This window comes from Strix uralensis, chromosome 24, assembly GCF_047716275.1.
Source record: "Strix uralensis isolate ZFMK-TIS-50842 chromosome 24, bStrUra1, whole genome shotgun sequence".
NCBI lineage: Eukaryota > Metazoa > Chordata > Aves > Strigiformes > Strigidae > Strix > Strix uralensis.
This window is the reverse complement of record NC_133995.1, coordinates 5,373,924-5,391,955: the sequence shown is the minus strand read 5'-3', so window position 1 is coordinate 5,391,955 and position 18,032 is coordinate 5,373,924. Positions and strand designations below refer to the sequence as shown.

Genomic DNA, 18,032 nt, shown 5'->3' with positions numbered 1-18,032 from the left:
GGATTTGAAAGACAATTATGTCATTTCAAAGCAGGGAAATGAGCAACATAAGCCTCTTTGGCAATGCACAAGGCAGCCCTGAAGTAGCTCCCACACACAATCAATGAAATAAGAGAAAGGTTAGAAAAATAAGCAAAGTTTGAAGTCAACAGCAGGGGCTCCTAAACAGTGCTAGATTGTAGCCCTCGTGGTAAGCAACCTTCAAAGCAGCATGCAAACAAAAAATCCAAACAAATCTAGTGCAGCCTAAAAACTTTCCCCCAGAGGAGACAGGAAACATGCAGAGACATCTAAGGCTGCCTGGACTGCCACATGCGGAGCTTGGAGCTCCATGGGAAAAGGGGAAAAGAGTTTGTCACCGGGATAAATCTGGGAGTCCCTGATACACAGTGCTGACCTTAAAACAACCTAATTACATACAAATCTGTTGTATTCACATCAGGGTTTGTTTTTTTTTTTTTTCTTTTTCCACAGAAATAATGGCTCTCTGCAAAACAAAAACTAGGCAACCAAAATAAGGCAGAGAATTAATTCCCAGCGAACAGAGATTGCAAGATTCCCACGTTCTTTCATGCTGTGGTGGATTTAAACAACCACCACCCATAAATAAAACAAGAGTATCTACGCTATAAGGAACATGATTCCTAGAAAGAGGAACCATAGAAGCATTACAGCAAAGACGAAAAGGGTTACAGTGTTATTAGAAGCTGGGCTACAATATTATTAGAAAATGAGCGGTGAACTTTCCAGACTTCCAGGAAAAGACAGTCCTACCCACACATGCCAGCCTAAGGACAATCAAGCTGGCAGACTTAAGAAACAGCAGACAAGATGTTAAATACATGGGGTTTGGCCCAACCAGCATCCTGCTGCCAGAAGTCAATCTATAGCTACTGGCTACTGAAAGGGCCTCTGCACTTTCTTACATGCCTTCTATCAATATTAAGGCACAAAATCATGTATTTTGCGTAGCGACCAAAGCATAAACCTCCCAACATTTAAACTCACTCCACACTTCAGCATTATTTATCAGAACACAGACTGCAAGAAAGTAACGTGTCTCATAACACGCTGTAGTGAGACTGGTGGAGAAGATGGCTGACTTCAATGATTTTTGCCTGTACAATCTGTCTTTGTTTGAAAGTTTTAATTTAATAAGAGTCTCTGTATTCTGGAGTTTGGAGTTTAGCTGTGCTAGCGGCTCTCCGATTTGCCCTATGACCAGGCAGGATACTGTAGCCGGTGCAGCTCTGTGCCCAGCATAACAAAGATCTTTTATGCTTTACTCAAAGTTAACAAACATTCTCACAGTCCCTATATATTATTGTTACTGTACTTAAGGCTTTTATATCTGACAAAACTGAGATCTTGATTCAACCACATCAAACCAACTTTAAACACTAAAGAACCGCTGACAAACGGAGTTCAAGAGGAACAGGAGGGGAAGAGACACTGTAGTTAGCAAAGCTGTGCAAAAATTAATCTAATTTAACTGGCAGAAACACAGCCTCAATTACACTACAACAAAACACACATTTTGCCAAACTAATGCAGGATGGTCTGAACACACACGCCAAGGCTTACACTAGGGCTTCTCCCACCCCCTTGGTATTCAGGGCACGTTATGAAGTTAGCACATAGTAGTAACAAGTACAGCCTGTGGTCAGCAAGGCTACAGCTGGCTTTAAGCATGACAATGGCTTTAGCTAAGACAGGAATACACACAACCTCATGAGCAAGGCACAGAAAAACTCTCCTGACCATAACAGCCTGCCCTCGCAGGAGCATTGCTGTTCCTCAACAACACACATTTCCTTAGACAAGTGTTATTTTCACACACACATCCACACCTTGCTCTGTGGCATAGTGTGATTTAACCTCCAATGCGGTAGCTAGAAACTGGAGGCAGGAAATTAATGACAGAAAGCTAGAAGGGTGAAAGTGTTCGCGCTACAGAACTTGACAAAAGTAAAGCATAAGTCTTGGCAAAGGAGTAAGAGGTGCACTGGAAGAAGTTCAAGTAATTTCAAGCGTTTGGATCGCACCTACAGTACTATAACCATAAAGGAAAAAATAAAGAAAATCCTGTTGGTTTTTAGGCTACTTCCTAGAATAACAATAATAAACCATCACGTACTGCACTGCTACACTGGCTTCAAAATACCAAGGGTCATATTACTGTTAGTACAGTTTTCTTGTGACTTTAGCGACTGCTTACTCTTACTGAAAAACACCATAATCAGGAGTCTTTTCCTTCCATCAAAATTATGTTTTAGATAACCACAAAAATTATCTGCAACATGCCTTTCACAGCAGGGACAGGACAGAGAAAACAGCTGAAATGCCTGAACCAGCAGCCACTTGTTTCAGAAGCAAAGGGCTGATAAAGAGGCACTCCCAGCAAAAGCCCCCAAACCCGATAAGCTATTTCTGCATGTCAAAACCAGTTTGTTGACCACTCGGTACTTCCACAACTTGTCCAGGTGGACTTTTTCCAGAAGGAATGCTAGCTTGTAAACTGCCTTTTTTAATAAGGGGGGGGAAAAAAAAAAAAAAAAAAGAAGAAATGAAGGGAGTATTTTTGCCTTTTACGCAGACCAAATGACTCTGGATGTCAACAGTTGCGTATGTATACACTTACTGTTTTGATTAACAAGTCCTATTCATAAAATAAAGCATGCAAAAGCCCTACAGCCATGAAAACTCTTGAGAAGCTTTTCAAATATAAGTAGTTAATTCTACGCAAACATCAATATATGTTATTTACACAAGTAACCACCCAAGTCAATACGAATGAAAATAACATTCAAACCATCTGAAGCATCTTTAAAAAAATCTGCCCAGTATGTAATTGTATCCCTCTGAATTTCACATGTTAACGTGAAATTTCTGAGAACAAAGAGTTAGTGTGCATTATCCACTGCACAACAAAGACAGCTACAGAGACACAAATTCTGATATAAATACACACAAAATTTGAACGATCCTGGACCAGCCTGTGCAGTCAGTCTCTCAGTTGGGCTGAAAAAGAACTACTGTTTAAAGAAACTGAGTATCTGCTTCCCAACTGCTGGATATTATATATATAAATATTTTAATATATATATATACACACAGCATCTGAACGCTGACGTTTACTATACATAAGGTAGAATTGAGAGTTTCTTAATTTTGTTCTACTCAATTTTTCTAAGCGACCCCATCACAGAGGTATGCAAACCAGGATAATTTTCCTTATTTCAAAAAAAAATAATGATAAAATCCAAGCCCATGAGCATTTTCCTTTGACTGAGAAGGGGAAGAGGTGTTTTCCAGACCTTGAGAGACCATCCATGAGAAGATTATGTCCTTTGGCAGCACTCCCAGCTGGGCACACCCCCCAACTGCTTCTACCTGCCTCCACATAGCTTGTCTGAAGAATGCTGAGATGAACCAAGTCAGGGGACCAATCACCAGTTTAAAAAAACAGCTGGGACTGGGACACAACGAGTGAGGAGAGAAAGGTAGGAGAAACAGCTACAGCCTCTGGTCAGGCGATAAATGAATTTAGGATCAAAGAGGTGCCAGAGAAGCGTTATGGGGAGAAGAGACAGCGGCCACCGCCGTCTGTCAGGTCCTTCTCAACACACCTAGGGGTGCAGTACTCTCTCCTCTTTGCATAGTCATCACTTTCCCCAAGCTGCAGTAGAACAAAACTGACTCAATTCTCCAGTTTCACAACAGCTCACAGAGCTTCCAGTAGATTACGTGAAAATTTAACAATTTTCATTCTTTTGTAATTTGGGAAAGTACAAGAGACCATGGAATTGCTTGTAAAATTGTTTACGAAAGCTGCCTTTACGAAAAAGCTAAACACTTTTTAAGATGAAAGCTAGGTGTTGCAGAGCTTTATTCTCTTGCTCTTGGAGAAAACTAGCTACAAGCACAGCCAAGAGGGACAGGGGAAGCACAAGCAAGAGAACTATTTCTAAACTGCCCTATATCCTACTGGAGATGTGGTAATGTGTTAGCGACAGACAGGGAGAACTTGATTTGGTTTCAACCACAACCCTTTTATGTAGCTGAAGGGAAGGTACAGAGTCAAGCTGAGCCATCAGAACAAAGATTCTGAGTCTATATGGACTAAAGGATGATGATCATATGACACTGGGCTCCCTTTACGTCCCAACAGTGAAGTACTCCGAGTGTTTTTAGCTATTATTATTTTTAAATTGAAGCAAACGCACAAAGGATGGCTCAGGAACACCGTGCGATCATCAACATAGTCTACAGTTAAAATTTGTGAAGTGCTGTATTACGTCACAGCTTGGTTTCAAACTGACCCAGGAGAAGCAAGAAGAAAAAGGTTAGTTTGCATTCAAATTACTTTCCCCAACTGAAGCTGTTGTGGGGCTACATAAACGTAGCTTTTAGTGACCGTATTGGCTTGGCACGCTCACAGAGCGGCAGAGCCAGGGCGCTTACCAGACGCTGTGTGAAAGTTCTGTTTTCTCATCTCAATTTAGACTTCATTCACAATTAAGAAAAGACGACCAATCCTGGATCCTATTCTTTCCGAAGCATTTCCTTCAAAAGTCTTTAAAAATACCAGTTGTTAATGAGCAGCTTGTCCTTTCACCAGATACAATGCAGGCATGCTTAAACCTGTAGCTACACCAGTGCAGGACTTAAAGCCAAATGGTTCCTTTTTATTTCTGTTAAAATATAACACAGAGATGCTGCCATTGAGCAGGCTTCCATCTGCTTCTTAATAGTAAGACATTAGTGACATTTTCTGGAACATTTCCTCATTGAAACAGCTGGTCTATACAAAAAATACTTGTGTTATTTAAAAATAACACCATAACAGCAATATTGAGAGGCACTGACATCACAAGCAAGAAAATGAGTGATTTCAGAGATAACGCAAGACTTGGGATCTCTTGATCTGCACGCTCTCCTTCCCCACTTGTGCAGAAGCAGCAAATATCAAGGGAGTTTACACCATTGGAAAAGATGAAAATAGCAGAGTCCTGGCGTTCGGTCTCCGAAAGGTCCTTTGAAGTCTGTTCACACTCTCTCTGAGTCTGTTGACTCCCCTGTTCTCCCTCCTGCCCAAAGAGGCATCACTCTGTGGTGGCTCACTGTTTATGAAACAACACAGATACAGATTTTTTTCCACACAGCCCAATTAAGAAATGTATTTTTTGCTCCATTAGAGATTCATGTTTAAATGAATTCTCCCTGTATGTTTTTTTTAAGGGAATATGTAACAAAGACATCTTTTCAGCCAACGTTTGGTCTTCCAAAAACGTTCCAGAGCTTCTTTCATGTCCAAAAGTAGTAGCTTCCAAATGCAATACAGAGAAAATGCGCAACCTCGAGCAGCATACGGAAAAAATAAATCACTTAAAAACTGAAAAGGAAATTAAGCATTATTATGTTAAGACTCTTTATTTGCAAATATAATGCCTAACCAAAGAGATGCTGTTTTAGCAATCTCCATTGATTGCTAAGATTTAAAGAAAATTAAATCAATGAACTGATGAGTTAGGGGTAAACACCTACAAAGAAAAAAAGTAGCCTCCTCTGTAAGCAGTAACAGGATTTTTCTTATTTCTTCTTGTTCATTGACAAAACTGTATAATTCAGGAACTAATTAGAGGTTCAAAAAAAGGGAAAAAATTTGGTTTTTTAAATTCATAGCAGGAAATGAAGAAGAACCACAAGAGATAAGATCCACTATTTCTTAAGCGCTTAAAAGAAACAGTAACCAGAAACAGCCAGTCCTAGAAAAAAATAATACTTTAAAATACAGTGAGCTTAAATTATTTATCAAAACATGTTTGTTTTCTTTTTAAACAGTAAGCTTTTAATGGGTCTTTAACTAACATACTTTGATTGTTTCTTCCTCCCCCTCCCTGGAGAGGCCTTTTAAATAGATCTCAATTTCCATTTAAATAGAAGTAATCAATAATAAAATGTCAGTAGCACACAAAAAAATGTATTATTCTCCAAGAGAAACGGAAATCTTTCACAGACATGTTAAACTATATAATTAACTGTGTACAGATAACACCTTTCTTGTTATCAAAGTGCAAGTAGCAGTAAGAGCAGACAAGTAGACTTCTCTCAAATAAAAGTTTATTTAAACACCAACAAGTGAGATCTAACCTAAGAAATAATTAGAAAGAGAAATTCATAAAAATCAAGGTTTCTTGCTTGCTGATTTAAGTAATCGATACAAGCGTAACTTAAATGGCTTCCAGGCCTTTTGACTAAGATGAAGAGCAGTAGCTGTGAAAGGAATCCATTCTGGCACGCGTGTGTTCAGGGTGGTGTGACTCGATAACACCTTTCCTAAACGCATTTGTTGAAAAGGTCCACTTCATGACCAGCCACTGCAGTAGGTATGTAATAGATGAGAACACAGGACGCAGCTTCAGCTCTGCGTTAAATACACAGGTACCATAAATAAATACGGCGTTCGAAAGGCTGTGTGATGTCCTTAGGAGGCTAATTCAAAGTAAAAACTATAATTCATTGCTTCACTATTTCTGTGGCTCACTTATAAAAAAGCACACACATGCACATACTTGAGGAAATCAATCTACATCCCATGCTGCATCATTTACAAAGCAATTAGTGCTCCTTTATGGGTCACAGAACAGTACAACACACCACCTGATTTTATTGGGGAGATCAGAGACAGGGCCAGTCACCAACAGCGACCAAAGCTCCAGTGAGGAAACGATGCTCGTGCGAGAACCTCTATTGCCCTGATACACGAAAAGTTTTCCAGAGCTTCGCTTGCTGCCCTCGTAACAGACCCATGGAAATGACAAGGCACAATTAGCACAGAGAGACAGCCACCTCTGAACTCCCCCCTTTGAAACGGGAAACAGATTTTTCTACTCTAGGTCTTACCTTGAAACTAAAGGCTGAAATTGTACCAATTTAAATTAAATGAGATTTTCAATCCACTGAAAGTTGTTGCAAACCACAACACAGACACAACTTTGACATAAAAATGGCTTTAAAGCTCAACCATAAACAAACCCAACCAGCTTAACCTACACTGAAAGAAATCTGTCACAAGTTAGCATGCCTCTAGAACGAGTTTACTTTTCCTTCTTCAACCATCTCGGGCCAGTATTGTGAAACTGCCATGTTAACAAACCTTTGTGTCACCAACACCGTGAGAGCCCACTGGCCAGAGGATGTACCAGACCACTGTCGTGGGGTAAGCTGGAGCCCGTATGACACTGCAAAATGAGGAGTTGTAAAATAAAGACTAACAACCACTCAAAAGCTGATTGCATCAGGCAACTGTTAAAATTACATTTCTATTTTCAACCATACTGCAATCAAACATGGTCAAGCATCTAACTCTTGAGAAGAGTTGCCACACTTGCCACACAAATTGTGTAAAATTGCATCAGGAAACGCAGGTGCCTTCAACCATCCACGCTGATTAGCCCCAGTATTATTACATGATATGATTACGTTCTTCATAGTTAGTTCAAAGTATCATAAATTTCCTGAAAGTCCAGCTACAATGAACGCTTCACCAAAACGTACTGTTTTCATTTCAGACCGTTTATGCTTGAAATGTTGACACTCTTCACCATGACAGCACAGCTACAAAGGGTTTGTCAAACCTCCTTCACCGTGTTAAATAATAACTGAACAGTATGCTAATTTACTTTCCTCCAGTGAACTTGTCTGCATTCCCTTCCGATTTCCTGTAGCTACAAATATGATAATCAGGAGAACAAAGACTTTAGCACAACCACTCAGGAACCAGTAAATGAAATGAAGTATGCCTGATTCCAGAAGAAGCAAAAAAAGACCTGCAGCCTAGCTTGTCCCGAGTACCCAAGCCCACGCTGAGAAGATATTAAAAAGGAATAGTCAAAAACTGCACATCTGAGTAAAGTTTCTCCTTTTAACTTCACGGACAATACAACCACTTAGCAACACGGCCGTTCTTAAACTAACCAACCTACCTTTAATTCCCACTTCCTCCCAAGCCTCTCTGGACAGCAGCTTCTGGCACTCCATCAGTCCCCTTTTATCCCAGTTTCTTTTTATAAATCCAAGGTCAGGTTTCCTCTCCCATCTCATGTGATGTGCTGGACTGAAGTTCTGCCAGCGTGGTCGGTCCACTCAACTGCCAAATCCCATCCCGTGCCACAACACTCCTTACCAGACTGTTCCACCACCCCATGATACACAATCTTTCATTCTGGGCATTTTCCTCATGTTTAGAGGTGAAAAATAAAGAAGAAGGGGAAACACCAACTTTCCCAGCGATGCTTAATTGCACCTAGGAAAAAAAAAAAAAAAAAAAAATCCCGCCGCAACCAAGTCACACCCGGGCGGCTCCGGGGGCGCAGGTCGCTGCTCGGAGGTCCCCTGCGGGACCCGGCTTCGCCCCCACCCCTGTCCCCGAGGGGGGACACAACCCCCGGCCGGCCGCGGTCCCCCGGCCCTCACCTCCTCCTCGCTCTCGCTGCGGAAGCACAGGCAGGCCGCCCGCTTCTTGTAGCCGTCCCCGTCGTAGGTGCGCGTCTGGTTGGACTTGAGCTTCATCATCCTCCGCTCCGAGGGGGCGGCTGGGGTGGGGTGGGGGGCGGCAGGCCGGAGGACGGCGAAGCCCGCGGCCTAGAGGGCGGGGGTGGGCAGGGTGGCGGCGCCGGGAAGGACCCGCCGGGGCTCCCGTGAGGGGCGGGCGGGGAAGGACTGGGGGGGGGGGGGGGGACGGGGGGACGGGACGGGACACACACACACAGAGGGGGGCCGCCTCCCCGCGACAGTCTCTTTCTCGGTCTACGCTCTGTCTCCCGCAGGCCGGGAGCCGCCCGCTACGCGCTGCCGCCTTTCGCCCGCCTCATCCCTCCCTTCACTTCCAGCCGCTCCGCCGCCGCTGCCAGCGCTCCGGCCACCGCCGACGACGACGACCGCGACGCCATCTTGGGGCACGCTACGCAAACGGCGTAGAGCCGCCGGGCGGGGGAGGCGGTGGCTGCCCCCTGCCGCTTCACGGCGCGCCCGCCACGCAGACGGCGCAGCCCGGCTTCCAGAATCGCTCCCCCCCCCTCCCGCCCCGCGCAGACGGCGCCACCACGCCTCCGCCTCCTCCCTCCGCCTCCACGCCGAGCCCTCTGCGCCAGCGGCACGGCGTAGGCCGCCTTCGGGAATAAGGCTGTTCGTAAGCCGCCGGGCGGCTGCGTGCTGGGGCGCCCTTGGCAGTTACGCAAAAGGCGCCGGGGCAGAGCCGGCCCCCCGCGCACATGGCTCCGCTTTGACAGCGGCTCTACGCAAAGCGCGCAGACGCTGGGGAGGGAAGAACGCCCATCTTGCGCAAGGCGGGGGGGGGGCAGCTTACGCCAGTGGCGGAGCGAGGTTGCGGGGGTCCCATTGTACCCCACGGGCGGGAGCGGAACAAACCGGGGGGGGGGGGGGGGGGGGCGGAATCTGCACCCCGGGGAAGCAGGGAGTGGGGGTCCTCTACAAGCCAGGTGGCCTCAGCTCGGGAAGGCACCAGCACCGAGCCACCTCATGGGGGGCACTTGCAGGGCCCCCTGCTATTACACACACTCCTTGCCCCCCAGGGGCCTTTTTAAGCATTTTTTGGCTTCAGCCTCAGGGCACAATTTCACTGGGCAGCCTGTAAGCCCCTAAAATTGCACCCCAGGAGTGGCTAACATCAGCATCACCCCATTTTGCCAGGGCTTGGCTTGTTTGCAGGGCGATCGCAGGCAGAGGGGTGCCACTGTATGCCACAGCCCCCCACGGCCTCCCCAGCCCCAATTTTGTGTGCTCCCCCAGGAGGAAAACCCTGGCAAAGGGTCAAATACTTCTCTGAGCGGTATTTGCCCAGCAGTGGTTTGGCTTCAGCAGCCTGGTCTCCGCCACACCACAGGAGACAGTCAAAAATGGAGGGTAACCCAAGAAGCCCTTATCATTTTCTGACTCTGCACATGGGTGCAATAAAAGGCTCTTTGCCAGGTGTGGATCCCACTAGAGAGCACCCAGGGGAGGCACCATCCAGAAAGGAGACACTGTTAACAGCCATGCTCTCAAATCCCCCCCTCCACAGCTCATGAATGCTAAAAAGCTTTTGAGAGGATGAGGATGGGATCCTCTCTGCCTCACAGAGCTCCCATCCTAAGCTGGACAGACTGGTGGGTCAGGAGACTAGTAGATTAAAAATGTGGAGGCAATACTTCCGTTGTGGAAGTCCATTTAGACTGGGGCTCTTCACCCCAAAACAAAATCAATTTTTACATGCTCATCTGGATCTTCCCTTCAATGAGTCAAATATTCTTTTGGAAGAAAACAGCATTTCACACCAATTGCCACACACTGAAATACTCCAAGTGATTTGAAATAGTTGCTTAATTTCACATGAGGCTAAACGTTTTGCTGAACGCAACATTTCCCAAACAGAATCACAACTATAATGCATAAATTGTAAACATTACTACTCCACTGTAGGATAAAATAAGCAGCAACTTAGAACAAGAAGCCCCAGTAGAGCTGGACAACCCAGAAGCTCACTAGTTAAGTTGAAAAAAAGAGCTTGGAAAAAAAAAAGCACATTCCCTTTAAAAGCTAGGCTGTAAAGTGCGTTCTGGCAAATCCAGCAGGTTAGTCTGGATTAGGTTTAGCTAAATCATAACCCACAAACTTCAACAGAGGCAGATGGATCAGTCAAAGATTCGAAACACCTAGTCTCTCCCCACAGTGCTAACTCCCTCAGAAATAAATTTTAAAAAAATAACCTCATGCCCACCATTTCCCTCACCCCAAACTAGGACTGGAATGAACTCCTTTCCCCCTAGGTTAGCATCTAGCCCTTGTGTGGTATCAAGGCTGCCCTGAACGAGGTACCATTTACCAGGCTGCAGACAGCCATTCCCAATTAGCATCAACCCCTCATTAGCTGGCGAGTGACATCTACTGGCTGCTGCACACTGCAGGGGAGCGGCTGCGCTCCCGCCCCAGCTCTGCTCAGCTCCCACCAGCAGCAGCTGCTGCCACAAGCACCCATCCTTCTCAAGCCACGGTTAATTAATCCAGTCATTTCAGAACTGGGGTAAGGAAAATGCTCACCTGCCTGCACTGGTTGGGTCCGATTCACAGAGGGCCTCAGGCTGACACAGCTGAACTTGCTGAATGCTCTGTCTGCAAAATAGAATTGTCTCTCAGCCCGGCTTTACTGCATTACTGGGAATTACTAGAAATGAGCATCTTCCTGAGGAGAAAAACTGCCTGCAGCACTTCTGCACTGCCATGAACCAAGGCTGCTCATTCCTCCATGAGAATCACCTCTATGCACTAGCAAAGCCCTACCTCAGTAACCACCAAACCTACAAACTTCCTTTTCTATAACCTGTTTTCTAATCACAAGTTACTCCACTACTGTTGTTACACATGCCAAAGATTTGAGTCACCTCTCTGCTGCATGAGCTCTAGATTTATGCACTTAAATAAGACACAGTGATGCAACCCAGGTGGCATTTTCACCTATTTTATTATACACAAAACATGAGCAGAAGTTCTACTGAGGAGGCTGACCACGTCCACGACCAAATCCACCTCTCTGCAACAGAAAAGGAAGAGCATTAGAAGTCACCGTATTAAGCAAGTGACAGCGACAAATACACAGCAGCAAGAACCACCAACATCATAAAAGAGCTAGCTGTCTTTCCTCAACTTCGCATTACTTTGCTAAGCATTCCCTCTCCAAGAACAGCCTAACTCTGATCTGCTTGAGACTGGCCACCTGACCCAGGTTAACCAGATGAGCAATACTAAGAACAAAATCAACCCATCCTAGTCAGCTCTGTGGATCGTGTCTAAAACTTTTCTATTTCTGATGTAGAAAATCATGCATTTCCTCCAGAGAGCTCAGCATGCTTCTCAAATGTGTCACTGGCTTCCCGTCACAGCAGCGAGGCCATCAGGTAGTTTCCCCAACAGGAATGCAGCTGGGCATAAAGGGTTAACAGTTGCCAGCCTCTCTCACACCATGAGAGCCAAAAACCCAACCCCCCCCAGCTGGCACACCTCAGAAGCACCACACTGCAGAGCATGCAGGTATGACCCATCCACTTTCTCCTAATGAAAAACTCAATAAAGGAAGCAAATCTCAATGCAAATACTCACAAATTGGAATTCAGTGGCTGCTCCAGCACCAGCCTCAGCCTTCTTGTCAGCGCCAGCTGAAGAGAGAGAAGAATGAGTTACTAACCAAGGAATCCACGCCCCAAGTACAGTGCTCCTGCTTGGAATCAAAGCTTTACAATCAACTAAAACTGAGGCGAAACACAGCAAAATAAAATAGCTATTATAGAGGCTGTTAGAAAGTCACTGAACCCACCCCAGAGAAAATCCCACAGCCCAGCCTGACAGAATTCAAAAGACTCCTATCCATAAGCAGATAGATATGAACTGTTGCATAAATGCCCAAGCTACGCCAAGAGTCTAATTTTCCTCTTTTCTTCTTGAAAGGAGGCCAATACTGAAGACAATTCTCCCAAAGAGATAACCCGCCCAGAGAGCAAGGCCAGCCTGATATTCATAGAGCAAGATGACGGACACTCACGTGGAACAGCACTGCGTCTGTACGTGTCCCTGTCAGCTTCTCCCCGAGTGAGACGCGCGGGGCGTTCACCTTCCAGACCTGAAAGGGAAAAGAGCAACATCAACTACATTGCTTACCCAGCACACAAACGGCTCGCTCCATGGGTGACCCTGCATCTCAAGGTGGGAAAAAACCCTCCAGCTGAGCATTAGATCTACCAACAGAGCTGCACCTTAACAGCTCAGCGTAGATAAACCTACACAAAAATGTGATATAGCAAGAATTTCACTTTAAGGGTAAAATCTGCACCAGCTTGTGCTTGGGTTGAAGTTAAATAATCTGAAAAATGGATTTACAGCATCATCTCAACAGTCTTCTGGCCTTCAAACAAGAGCCAAAAAATTAATGATAATAAAAAAAAAAAATCAGAAATACAGGGAATCTGTCACATCTGACAAATTTGTTCATAGCCAAGTCACAAACTACACAACATTCTGATCCCAACCTAAAATACAGCTACACTATCAGTATCACAAATCCTCCACAATGGAATAGATTAATAAAACTAAGAGCAGATTATCTATGTAACATCAGATTAATATCAGACAGAACACTTGCAGGGAAGAAACAGATGTGGTGGAACTGGCAGCCTCTGTGCCACTCTTACAGGGTTCGCCCTGACCATCAAACATGAAATACGCTCGCCCAGCACCAGGCCAAGGTCTTCACACTCAGGCAGCAAGACACATTTAAGGGCAGCTGCTGCCTGGCACACCACAGTGTACTAGCAGTCTCAAGCATGCGGCAAGAAACATAAATCACGCACTTCTACAGGCTTGATTTATCCTGAAGGCATTAGTTTTCCCATACAAAAACCAGTTCTTATAATAGATGCTTTTATGACAAAGAGAAACACAACCCACTGCTGTGCAAGCAGAGTAATGTCCTACAAGTGCTTCTGTGTCCTTCCCTTCTGTCAGGTTAAACCATTATAGCACATCCCCTAGCCAATGGATTATTTTAAACTTCAGATCTGCCCATCCTTCACGTCTAACAGTTCAATTACATCTGTAACAGAGACACAAATTACAAATATCAAATACACAGTAATCCAAAACCTGCTTTAGACTAACTGCTCCAGCTTTTGTGCCAAACCTTACTTGAGAAAGTCAGTAGCACTGCATGGAAGTACCAGCAAAGGTCCCAAACCCCCCAGAGGTCAAGCAAGACCCATCAGCCTGGATTCTGCACCACCATCCACACACGGCTCTGCGGCTCCTGGCCTGCTGCAGCCTGAGGCAGGTAATCCACAGAGAAACAGCACAGGAACGGGCAATTTGTGCAGCCCTGCCAGCTAACCCTGCCGAGGTGCGGACTGAATGAGGTCTGCGGCACTGCACTGAAATGGCCTGAGATGCTGCAAAGGGAAGCTTCCTCGCAGCAGAAACCCCAAGTAAATTTTAGCCAGGATCTGTAAGTCCGTCCGTCCCCCCCATCAGATACGCAGTTTCTTTAGCTCGCTGGATAAACACAACATCTAAAGAATAAATTCGATAACATCCAAAGCTACTCAGAGATCAAAGAAACAATCACCTTCCTAGTTACGATGCAATTCTTTCCTTTGAAGCAGACGATGCTACAGTTTTGCTAGGCTCAAAAACAAGTTGCAGGAGAAGCAGGTGAAGGCCTCAGCACCCCATGCCCACAGCCTCCGGCCCCAGTGCAGTGCCCAGTACTTGGGGACGGGATGCGATGTAGCGCAGAAGCAGGAGTAGACTCCTACCATCTACCAGAAAGAGCTTTGTCATGCAGGGACTCCCCTTTCCACACAGCAAGTCCCGCTTTAAGGGCAGGATGACATTCTACAGCAGCATTCCTGGTAAACACAAAGAGGCAACTCCACACAAAGCAGAAGACCCACCATCTTCTGCCTTGAGGGAGAAGAAACATCTCTTGCCCCTAGAAACCTGGCAACACTGTTCTGCCAACCACAGCTGCAGTAATTTTCTCTCTCCTTTCTCTAAGTTTCCAGAAGTTTTTATCTCCCCAAAGATCAATTTTACAATCCATGTTCTGCACTGTGGTGTTTCTTCTCTACTACTGGACAAAAAACCAAGGAAAACTAAGCAGAAGGGATTTCGCAGAGCATTTCTAAACACATACCAGCAAGGTAACCATCCCTCCTATTCCAAATTATGAGCTTGGAACACAGTACCCCTCTCGGAACTGAACTGAGGGGCATGGTGGCTTCAGCACATTCACTTCAAGTTTCTTTGTACTACACTACTATATGATTGTATGTACTGCACTACTGTATGACATTGCTCACAATAAATGGTATCAAAATGGTTCACAAGCCATTCACAGGCCGAAACCAAGCATCCACAAGGAAACAGTGTAGCTTCTGCCTCGTGTGGACTAAATAGGCAGGTCTGGAACCCACGCTTTATTATTTAATACTGTCATTTGCAACCAGAGAAGAATACCTTCTGGAAATAGAGTTCAGCCATCTGCAAGTGGGTCTACAACACATTTTGCAGGGAGGTGCCTGTGCAGAGGCAGCTGTGGGCAATCTGAGAGGTCAGCATCAACAGCACATCTGTTTCCCTGACCAGCATCTCCTTCACTTTGGGGTATGAAAAACCCACTGAGAAAAAGTAAGAACTACAAGCCCAATATATCACATGTATTTGTTGTAAATCTTTTAAAAAGCAAAAGCAGCTTTAACAATCTGAGTCGCCTAACAGCATGTCAAGCGCACGTGATAAAGGCAGAACCCTGGATATGCAACGGGACCGCAGGTGCCACAGCTGAATCCCCCATGAAGCACATCCAGCACTCTGGCTTCGCTTTCACTTTCAGTCATCAAATCCTGTGCCCATGTGCTACACCCGAACGCAAGTTTGTTCCCTATCTCGGCAACCCTAGCCAAGGCCACGCAACCTTTACACAACAGCCTCCCAGGCAGTTGTTCTAAGGGGAACTCAGGCAGAGATAAGGTCCTCTGTACCTGCTGGGCTAGACCAGCACTGCACACACCATCTTCCTGAGGGAGAATTGCAGGGATTGCTGCAGGCTCTTCCCAAAAGAAGAGTTTTTGAAAGCCCCGGCAGCTAGAGACATCCCCTGTCTTGGCCCTCAGCCATGTCTGGGCACCACCTGGTACCTCCATCCAGAACCAGCAGTTCCAGCACGCCCGTGCTCAGTAATTCCAGTCACTTGTGTGACCAGAGAAAGGCAAGTCCCACACTCACAAGCATTTCTCCCAGTCAGTCTCACAGCTTTCTCCAACTTTTCAGTAGGCCAGTGGCCACCAGACTAGTGCCAAATACAAAACCAGCAAAACCTATACATGTCTCCTTGATCTATTAATGTTTATACCTCCAAAAATCACAGCAACTCAGAGCAGTCTGGGCTGGAAGCTGACTGTCCACCACACCAGCACTAACACACTTAACCTCGTTCCCTGCTTCCCCCTGCTGACTCATCAGTCACCTCTCAACCGTCGCTTACCTTTGGGTCGTGGTCTGCCAGTCTCCGGGCGGCTGCGGCGCAAGGTTGCGGGGACGATCTCAGGGGGGAGGTGAAGGTAATCGCGCAGGTACTGGATGCCCTCGTTGGTCAGATACCAGTAGAAATGCCTCCACGCAAACTGCTCTTTCACATAACCACGGGATTTCAGAGACTAGAGAGAGAATTCTCAATTACTTCATGTGTGATCCTTATCACTGTTCAATATTTCAATCAACAGCCTCACCAGGTGCTTTTGTGAACGCAAGAGCTTATGAGGGGCATGTGGGGAATAAGAATTCACATGCCCAGGACAAAATTACAGCATCATTCCCGTTCTGTGAGAAAACACAAGGCTATCACACACAGAGGTGTCATAGCTTCAACAATGGAGCTAGACATGTGGATCCACAAAGGAATAACTTTCTATGGTCTGCAGGGAACAACAAACCAAAGAGCAAACAGCAAAAATCAGAAAAATGGGAAAATAACTGTAGTAGGAAAGAAACAGCAAATGCAAGGCAACATCTGACAATGTTTATTTGGTAACAGCTGATGATGTTTATTCATAGGTAGGCAACAATCTCGCGTGCCCAGATCCCAGCTGGCTGGCAGCCCAGCCCCTGCAGCCCGCCCTCGCCTCCGTACCTGCATGGCTTTCATGACATGGAGGTTGGGCACGTTCTTGTCGACGAGCTCAGGGTGCTTCGGCATGTGGACATCTTTCTTGGCCACCATCACTCCCTCCTTAAAAAGGAGTTCGTAGATGGCAATTCGGTTCTTCTTGGGCATCAACATCTGAACGTGAGATAAGCCACAGGCAGTAAATACTGCTGATTTAAAATAAATGCACTCAGGAGTCTACCAGAAGTAATAAAATAATGACAGCCCTAGTTTGTACAAGATGCCTAACACGTAAATAACACCCCCCAGACTTCCATCTCCTACAAGACCTTTCTGAACTACTTTTCAACACCTGAGCTGCTGGGTGTCCCTTCCCATTGTCTTCCCGCAAAGGAAAACCGAGCAGTCCAAACTTTTGATCATTAACATTAAATCACATCACCATATTAAAGACTGTAAACGATCTTATGTCAGTCAAAAACAAGAGACAAGGGCTGATGCAGGTGGAGCAGAGACACAGCTCAGGGTAAGGTGTGTTTTGGCTCTACCAGCCAGAGGCCTGAGGACACTTGTGCTGCTGTTGTTAATTCACACTTAAGTCGGGAGGTGAGGAAGCCTCTCGCCCTCCCCTCAGAGCCGGGAGCAGAGCCTGGCAGCACACCTCGCTCGCCCAGGAGCACCCCCGAGGCCCACAAGCGCACACCAGAACCGCGCTGCCGCAGTCGCACCCCAGCGAGGGAACATTCAGCTCCGGGCGATGGTTCCCTGACACGCCGGCACACACGGAGCTCCTGAGCGGCTGGGCACCCCGGTCCGCCGGCCCCGAGCAGGGCAGAGCCCTCGGTAGGTCGAGGACCTCCACCACGGGAGCCTCTCGGGGTAGAAGGCCCCGGGGTTACCGCTGGGAACTCAACGGGGCGTCCGCCGCGGCTCGTCGGGAGTAGGGGGAGACCCTGGAGCAGCCGCCCCAGCCCAGGACCCTCCAGCCCGAGGCCTGCCCCCCCCTCCCCCCGGTAACGGGACCTCCCCGCGGCCTAGTGCCCCCCGGTCCCTCCCGCCCCGCAAACTCGGGCCTGGATCCCCCCTCCATCCCGGAAATCCCCCCGCGGGGGGCCGGGCCGGGGCTCCCCACCACCGCCAGGCAGCGGCGCCACGACGCCGCCCCGGGATGGCGCCGATGCGAGGCCGATGCGGGCCCGGAGCGCGGCCTCACCGTGGCGGCAGCGGCGGGCCCGAGCGCGGAAAGGAGGGCGCATGCGCCGCGCAGCCGCTTCCGGCCTCCTGAAGGTCCCTTCGGCGGAGGGGGTGGCCGAAGCGCTGCCTG

At 46.8% G+C, this 18,032-nt stretch overlaps 2 protein-coding genes across 3 annotated transcripts in view; both read right to left on the bottom strand.

Moving 5' to 3' along the window:
* Window positions 1-9,005, bottom strand: part of NUDT3 (nudix hydrolase 3) — a 33,013-nt gene extending 24,008 nt beyond the window's left edge. The window contains exons 1-2 of one of the 2 annotated variants that reach the window (XM_074893862.1): window positions 8,773-9,005; window positions 8,479-8,646 (exon numbers count right to left, since the gene is read on the bottom strand). In XM_074893862.1, the coding sequence (XP_074749963.1) occupies window positions 8,479-8,577 (99 nt within the window). In that variant the 5' untranslated portion in view covers window positions 8,578-8,646; window positions 8,773-9,005. Of the gene's footprint in view, window positions 1-8,478 lie in introns of both variants that reach the window. The other variant, XM_074893861.1, reaches the window with a different exon arrangement.
* A 2,497-nt stretch (window positions 9,006-11,502) lies between these two features.
* RPS10 (ribosomal protein S10) lies at window positions 11,503-17,994 on the bottom strand. The gene is made up of 6 exons (XM_074893863.1): window positions 17,922-17,994; window positions 16,733-16,882; window positions 16,088-16,259; window positions 12,596-12,673; window positions 12,157-12,212; window positions 11,503-11,590 (listed from the first exon to the last, which is right to left on the bottom strand). The coding sequence occupies exons 2-6, from the start codon at window positions 16,880-16,882 to the stop codon at window positions 11,549-11,551; spliced, it is 498 nt and encodes a 165-aa protein (XP_074749964.1). The 5' UTR covers window positions 17,922-17,994; the 3' UTR covers window positions 11,503-11,548.
* Window positions 17,995-18,032: the final 38 nt, after the last annotated feature.